The 7,879-nt window shown below is 57.6% G+C and overlaps 1 protein-coding gene across 1 annotated transcript; it reads left to right on the top strand.

Moving 5' to 3' along the window:
- Nucleotides 1-930: 930 nt before the first annotated feature.
- Nucleotides 931-4,998, top strand: LOC119356000 (probable inactive leucine-rich repeat receptor kinase XIAO). Its single transcript, XM_037622894.1, has one exon. It carries the CDS (start codon nucleotides 1,051-1,053, stop codon nucleotides 4,564-4,566), a length of 3,516 nt encoding a protein of 1,171 aa, XP_037478791.1. The 5' UTR covers nucleotides 931-1,050; the 3' UTR covers nucleotides 4,567-4,998.
- The last annotated feature ends 2,881 nt before the right edge of the window (nucleotides 4,999-7,879 follow it).

The raw sequence follows: 7,879 nt of genomic DNA, 5'->3' as shown, positions 1-7,879 counted from the left end.
ACGCCTCGTCGCCGCCGCGCACGCCTCACCGCGGCCCCGAGCCCCCGAGCACCGCGCGACCCTGCCGGCGCCGCGCCCGCCTCGCCGTGGTCCCGCCTCCCCGGCTGCGAGCCTGCGCCGCCTCGCCCACGGCACGGCCTGCTCCTTTGGTTTCATTGACAGGCGGGCCAGGGGTCACATGCAAACGGATGAGGCCGGACGAGGACGCAGCCCAAAGTGTCCGCTTTAAACCCAAACCCAGCTCAAATTTACGTTCAGGATGGAGCGAGACGGACAAGAAGTAGACGTTTTTTACAGATGGAGTCGTGCGTGGGGCCGTCTCATATGTCCGTTTAATCTCAAACGGACAGACGCGGATAATTTAGGGTCGCGCGGTACCCAGCGGACCGTCGTCTCATGTACTTGTACGTCCACCCGCTGGCCCCACCCGCCGTCGCCGCGTCGGAGAGCCGAACGACGTGAAAGCGCAGCGCGGTAGAAACGGGGTTTCACCGGCAGCCGCAGTGACAGCCTGTCCGACTGACGCGCTCGTAAAAGCGCGCTTAACGTTAACTAAGCACCTCACAAAGCGCGCTGCTCCATGCTTTCCCCCTCTCTCCCGCACAGCTTTAACGCCAGTGGCCAGACGATAGAGAAACGATAATACTAGATTCACGGGCAATCAGCGACGGACTTTCACGGACACAGGTGCGTTCCCTTCTTTAATTGGCCCCCCCCTGATTTTCAGTGGTGGGGCCCGCCTCACTTAATTAAACCTCAACCAATCAAATCGTAACCACCCCGTAAAACCCCCGTAAGAGCCCGTGTGTCTAGCATTACTCAGAGAGAAAAGGCGGGGAGACGAAAACAAAAATAAAAAACACACGCGCGCGTACACCCCTCGTAAATAAAACGGCCTCGAAACCCACCCAAACCCGTCCAAAACCCCGCTCCTTTTCTTCCCCCCTCCCTTCCCCTGCCTACGCAAACGCTCGCTCTCCCCTCCCTCCATCTCCATCTCTCTCCGCCTCCTCTCATGAAAGCCTAAATGCCAAAGCCGTCGAGCTCACAATGACGATGCCGCGAGACAAAGCGGCCCGCTGCCGAACCTCCTCCCCCGTGGCCAGCGCGATGCCGCTGCTCTTCCTGCTCGTCATGGTCGCCGCGGCGGCGGCGGCCACGCCGTCGCCGCCGGTGCCGCGCACGGCGGAGGTGCAGGCGGAGGTCGACGCGCTGCTCGCGTTCCGCGCGGCGCTGCGCGACCCCTACGCGGCCATGGCCGGCTGGGACGCCGCCTCGCCCTCCGCGCCCTGCTCCTGGCGCGGCGTGGCCTGCGCGCCGGGCGGCACCGGCCGCGTCGTCGAGCTGCAGCTCCCGCGCCTCCGCCTCGCCGGCCCGCTCTCCCCCGCACTCGCCTCGCTCCGCCACCTCCAGAAGCTCAGCCTCCGCTCCAACGCGCTCTCCGGGGCCATCCCGCCGGCGCTCGCCCGCCTCGCCTCGCTCCGCGCCGTCTTCCTCCAGGACAACGCGCTCTCGGGCCCCATCCCGCCGTCATTCCTCGCCAACCTCACCGCCCTCGAGGCCTTCGACGTCTCCGCCAACCTCCTCTCCGGCCCCGTCCCGGCCGCGCTCCCGCCCGGCCTCAAGTACCTCGACCTCTCCTCCAACGCCTTCTCCGGCACCATCCCGGCCGGCGCCGGCGCCTCGGCCACCAGGCTCCAGCACTTCAACCTCTCCTTCAACCGCCTCCGGGGCACCGTGCCGGCGTCGCTCGGGGCCTTGCAGGACCTGCATTACCTCTGGCTGGACGGCAACCTTCTCGAGGGGACCATCCCGTCGGCGCTCGCCAACTGCTCCGTGCTGCTCCACCTCAGCCTCCAGGGGAACGCGCTCCGCGGCATTCTGCCGGCCGCGGTCGCGTCCATACCGTCGCTGCAGATACTCTCGGTGTCGCGCAACCTGCTCTCCGGCGCCATCCCGGCCGCGGCTTTCGGCGGCGAGAGGAACTCCTCGCTGCGCATCCTGCAGCTGGGGGACAACCAGTTCTCCATGGTGGATGTGCCCGGTGGGCTCGGCAAGGGTCTCCAGGTCGTGGACCTGGGGGGCAACAAACTGGGCGGCCCGTTCCCCACATGGCTCGTCGAGGCCCAGGGGTTGACGGTGCTCAACCTTTCTGGCAATGCATTCACCGGCGACTTGCCGGCGGCGGTCGGGCAACTTACTTCGCTGCAAGAGCTGCGCCTTGGAGGCAATGCTCTCACTGGCACAGTGCCTCCGGAGATTGGCAGATGCGGTGCTCTCCAGGTGCTTGTTCTTGAGGAGAACAGCTTCTCCGGCGAGGTTCCTGCAGCCCTTGGCGGCCTCAGGCGGCTCAGAGAGGTCTATCTTGGTGGAAATTCCTTCTCAGGCCAGATTCCGGCTGCTTTGGGGAACCTCTCCTGGCTGGAAACACTGTCAGTACCGAAGAACCGGCTCACCGGTGGCTTGCCAAATGAGCTCTTCTTGCTGGGCAACCTGACATTCCTGGACCTCTCTGATAACAAGCTCGCCGGTGAGATTCCTCCTGCAATCAGCAGCCTGCCTGCTCTCCAGAGTTTGAACTTGAGCGGCAATGCCTTCTCAGGCCGCATTCCGTCGACCATTGGCAGCCTGCTGAACCTCCGAGTTCTTGATCTCTCTGGTCAGAAGAACCTCTCGGGCAATCTCCCCACAGAGCTTTTCGGTTTGCCACAGCTGCAGCATGTGTCGCTCGCCGACAACTCGTTTTCCGGCGATGTCCCAGAAGGGTTCAGCAGTCTGTGGAGTCTGCGGCACCTCAACATCTCAGTCAATTCTTTCTCGGGGTCAATCCCGGCCACCTATGGGTACATGGCATCCCTCCAGGTGCTCTCGGCCTCCCACAACCGCATCTCCGGCGAGGTGCCAGCAGAGCTCGCCAACTGTTCCAACCTCACCGTGCTTGACCTCAGTGACAACCATCTGACTGGCCCAATACCGAGTGACCTCTCGAGGCTTGACGAACTGGAAGAGCTCGACCTCAGCCACAATCAGCTGTCCAGCAAGATACCACCAGAGATCTCCAACAGTTCCTCACTTGCCACTCTCAAGCTTGATGACAACCATCTCGTCGGCGAGATACCGGCCTCTCTTGCCAACCTCTCGAAGCTGCAGACGCTTGACCTGTCATCCAACAACATCACAGGCAGCATCCCTGTTTCATTGGCTCAGATTCCAAGCCTTGTGTCATTCAATGTGTCACACAATGACCTTGCCGGAGAGATACCGCCGGTGCTCGGCTCCCGCTTTGGCACACCCTCGGCATTTGCTGCCAACCGAGACTTGTGTGGTCCGCCATTGCAGAGCGAATGCGGTGAGTACCGGCGGCGCCGGAAGCGACAGAGACTGCAGCGCCTGGCTCTGCTGGTTGGCGCCGTGGCTGCTGCATCACTGCTCCTCCTGTTGCTGTGCTGCTGCTGTGCGTTCAGCTTGCTGCGGTGGAGGCGCCGGTTTGTTGAGCGGCGTGATGGCGTCAAGAAGAGGCGGCGCAGCCCTGGACGGGGCAGTGGGTCGAGCGGCACAAGCACGGAGAGCCAGACGAAGCTGGTCATGTTCAATTCCAGGATCACCTATGCCGACACGGTGGAGGCGACGCGGCAGTTTGACGAGGAGAATGTGCTTAGCCGTGGCCGCCATGGACTCATGTTCAAGGCCTGTTACAGTGAAGGAACCGTGCTGGCCATCTTACGGCTCCCTTCAACCTCAGCCGATGGCGCCGTGGTGGTGGAGGAGGGCTCGTTCAGGAAAGAGGCCGAGTCTCTAGGCAGGGTGAAGCACAGAAACCTCACCGTCCTCCGTGGCTACTACGCCGGGCCGCCGCCGGATGTCCGTCTGCTGGTGTACGACTACATGCCGAATGGCAACCTCGCCACATTGCTCCAGGAAGCGTCTCACCAAGACGGCCACATCCTCAACTGGCCGATGAGGCACCTCATCGCCCTCGGCGTCTCCCGCGGCCTCGCGTTCCTCCACCAGTCCGGCGTCATCCACGGAGATGTCAAGCCACAGAACATACTCTTCGACGCCGACTTTGAGCCACACCTGTCTGATTTTGGGCTGGAGCCAATGGTGGTGACCGCGGGCGCCGCCGCGGCCGCCGCCGCTGCATCGACATCGGCCACGACACCGGTTGGATCACTCGGCTATGTCGCCCCAGACGCGGCGACCGCCGGACAGGCTACAAGGGAGGGCGATGTCTACAGCTTCGGCATCGTGTTGCTGGAGCTGCTCACCGGCCGGCGCCCCGGCATGTTCGCCGGCGAGGACGAGGACATCGTGAAGTGGGTGAAGCGGCAGCTGCAGTGCGGGGCGGTGGCGGAGCTACTGGAGCCGGGCCTGCTGGAGCTGGACCCGGAGTCGTCGGAGTGGGAGGAGTTCCTGCTGGGGATCAAGGTGGGTCTGCTGTGCACCGCCTCCGACCCGCTGGACCGGCCGGCGATGGGCGACGTGGTGTTCATGCTCGAGGGCTGCCGCGTCGGCCCGGACATCCCCTCCTCCGCCGACCCGACCACCCAGCCGTCCCCGGCGTAGTACTCTCCGGCGTCCCTCAGCCGGCATTCGTCATGTCAGATTCAGTTCAGTAGCTTGTACTCTACCATTTTTTCTGTAATTCTTTTCCTAGTTCAGATTAGCGTTTGGCGCCGCAGCCGCATGTGCCCGCCAAGCAAGTGGGTGGGGGAAGTAGCCGTTGGGGTTTCTGATCTCGTGGTTAGGGGGGAGGTCAGGTGGCCATGTGGGTGGTGCTTGGCATGATGCTCCTCCTGTGCCATGGCATTGTCGCCGAGCTTAGTGGGCGCGCATGTGGCCCGCCGCAGCAACGGCTACTGATGCAGGATACGGGCTGTGTCTCCTCTCTCCTCCTATGTACTCTCTGTGTACTCTGTTAGGAAATTGATTCGTGTGGGGGCCTGCTTGGCTTCTTGGGATCTCTTGTCTTCCATACTCATCATTTTTACAAGTGCATTGCATGGCCGCGGCCAGATCTTTGTAATGTCGTGCTGTGCATTTTGTCTGAATCTTGTTATCCATCTCCATTGATCCAAGAGGATCGGGGAAATGATGCTTCATGACCGTTAGCTTGTTGTTTTCCTCTGCACAGAATGATTAGTGCCGAGATCTTGTATTCTGTTGGAGTATTTTAACTTTGCCCTGGATAATGAGGAGGGGGGCCTGCTTATCCTTCGTCGGGCTGGATGGATACGCTTTCTGTTAGTGCACCTTGTTTTACTATGCCAATTTGGGGGGAGGATAATGATTTGGAGCAGTGGCCTCACTTGGCCTGGACGGCCACCACCTCTGTACGCTTATTTGGCAATTAGCGGGAGATCTTGGTACAACGGCACTCCACCGTCGTACTTTCCTTGAGCATCGAGTAGATCTCATCAGTTGGGCGCACGGTGAGATACGGTCAGATGGCCACTGTTGCTGCACAATCAGGACCTGCATTATACGTATCAGCTATTGAAATCTGGAAACTTGAATGTGCATTTATGTCCACTGCCGAGGACAGCCAGTTTTGCAAGAGTGGATGTGCCATCAAGGTGCTTGAAATGAGCCACAGTAAGTATGAGTAGTAGTACTAGTACCGCTACGTTCAGCATTTCCCGTTTCAGAACAATGTAGTACGTACCTGACTGAATCTACGTGACATCAACTGAATATACAGTAGGACTCATACGCCGTCGTTCATCCATGCCACAGGGGGTCAAAGGAGTCAAGGAGTCAAGGCCAGTAGATCGACCTGCCTGCCTGCGACTCGAGGCAGCACCGACGATTTTTATTACTGCCACCCGTTTTCGTAGTTTGAACCTGAGCAGAGGGGCGTCGACGAGTGAATGCAACAAACCTAGGGCGTCTTGTCAACCAGATGGCACCCTAGCTGCTGCTCGTGCTAGCGTGTAGCTGTTCGGCCGGGATCTTGACCTACGAATTCACGGAAAAACGGTGGCAGTACGTAGCATGTGCCGTCCATTGAACGAACGAACCCGGGCAGGCAGCGAGCGACTTGCGGTGACTGTTGCATTTGCATGACACCCACCGTGTAGGTGCAGGTGCAGGCAGCAGGCCTGGTGTCTGCAGGGTGCAGTAAATTTCGTCGTCAGGGCTCAGGGAAAAGGCTGGGGGAGCTGGGCGCTGAATTATTGGGGAGCCACCTACACCTACGCGGGCATTCAGTTCGTAGCGGCGTCTGGTGCTACGAGTAAATTTTTGCTGGAGTGGAGTGGGGTGGGGTGAAGCTAGCTGACCGCGGCCACGTTTTTGCTCTGCGGGATAGGGCGCGCACTGGCTTCTTCTGCATGATGGAGACAACAGTCCTATACCGCTCGGCATGGGAGCTACAGATGCCGTTATGTTTCTTCATGTGCTCTGCTGTCACTTTGTCACGGTTCTACTACCCTTCTGGACTTTTTACTCTCGGTTGTGGCCTCGTACTCTATAAAGAAATATAAAATCTTAGTAATCTAAGATGTCTTATACTGTATTTCTTTGCAGAAAGAGTACTAGGGGATTTTTTCGAGTGCTATCAAAACTGCAAGACAGTTTTTCCGGTTCTAGATTGACTGTACAACGTTGATCAGCTCTTTGCCTAGCTCGACCTCGACTTCTGCTGCCCTCCCGACTCCCATCTATAGCTCTCTGTATATGTTTTTGATGCACTCCTATTTAGGGTGCACGGTGCCATTTTATGTATTAAGCACCTTCTGCAGGTCTGTTTTTATGTTTCCCATTGAAGCTTCTTGTGAACTAGGCCCATTTGTGTTCGGGCTTCTTATGAAATGGAGTCAGGGAGCTCTCCCAGTTGATCTAAACTATTTAAAATTGTCGAGCAACGGTTACTATATAGTTTCACATCGTTGTTGTTTTATTTGTAGTAATACAAAAAGCATACATTGACCAATGCAATGATGGAAGTGCATTTCGCTCGCTAAGTATATTTTGGTGTTGATGACAACGTAATTTGCGGGCTAACCGCGTGCTTGATTTACACACACATCTATATGGCACAAGACGCTTAGTTACCCCTTTGGAAAGAAGAGATCAAAGACAGCATTTTCGACGCTTTTATTTCTTCGGATGTAGGAAATCGGTCCTATTAAAAGGGGGGCCGTGTTGGAAGGTACGGGTGGAATCAAATCATGTACACAAATCTCATATTGCACCCACCTAGCCTTCTTATCTGATTTTGAGGAGAGAACTCAAATCTGCTTTGCACTGAAACTACTCACCCAGTTGTACTGTTAGGGGCAGTGGTTTGTACCGCTCCCTTGTGGAGTTCGGCAAGTTCTATCCACCCAAGCTAGTGTACCGCTCTAGCTTTGAAGCGGCACAATACAAACTTTGCTCTAATTTGCGACGGTTCAACTGTGTCATGTATAACTCTTTTTCATCACAAAAAATACAGTGACGATGTTTTCTGACTGTCACCCCCACCGTCACTGAAGTGCCGTCATAGAGAATAAAATCTCGATGGTACCACTTCCTCCGTCATGCAAGATCGTATATTAGGTGATGGGCGAAAAACCGTCGACTAAACTATCTTCTGCGCCGGCCAAGAAATGTCACTACACCAACTTATCTGCTAATGTGGCAATGGAAGATGAGGTTGTTCATTTGATCATAGTGCACAAAGAGAAGAAGAAGCATGGAGGAGGAGAGATTGATCCCAGTACCCTGCGCCGCAGTATCAGAGCTAATCGTTACGATGGCTTCAAGGCCACGTCCATGGCGGAGGGGCGACAATACAATATCAAGGTCAAACCTCGCCAAGTCCCCGTTGCTCCAACCCAGTCCACCACTACCTTTGCGGCGCCAGGCGTGATCCCTCCTCCGACGTCCATCCAAA

The sequence above is a fragment of the Triticum dicoccoides genome, chromosome 2A, assembly GCF_002162155.2.
Source record: "Triticum dicoccoides isolate Atlit2015 ecotype Zavitan chromosome 2A, WEW_v2.0, whole genome shotgun sequence".
Lineage (NCBI taxonomy): Eukaryota > Viridiplantae > Streptophyta > Magnoliopsida > Poales > Poaceae > Triticum > Triticum dicoccoides.
The sequence above is the reverse complement of the archived record's forward strand: the minus strand, read 5'-3'. Positions and strand labels throughout refer to the sequence as shown.

Bases quoted from the DNA above. Each gene is read 5' to 3' on its own strand.
- LOC119356000 (XM_037622894.1), top strand. From the start codon at position 1,051: ATGACGATGCCGCGAGACAAAGCGGCCCGCTGCCGAACCTCCTCCCCC.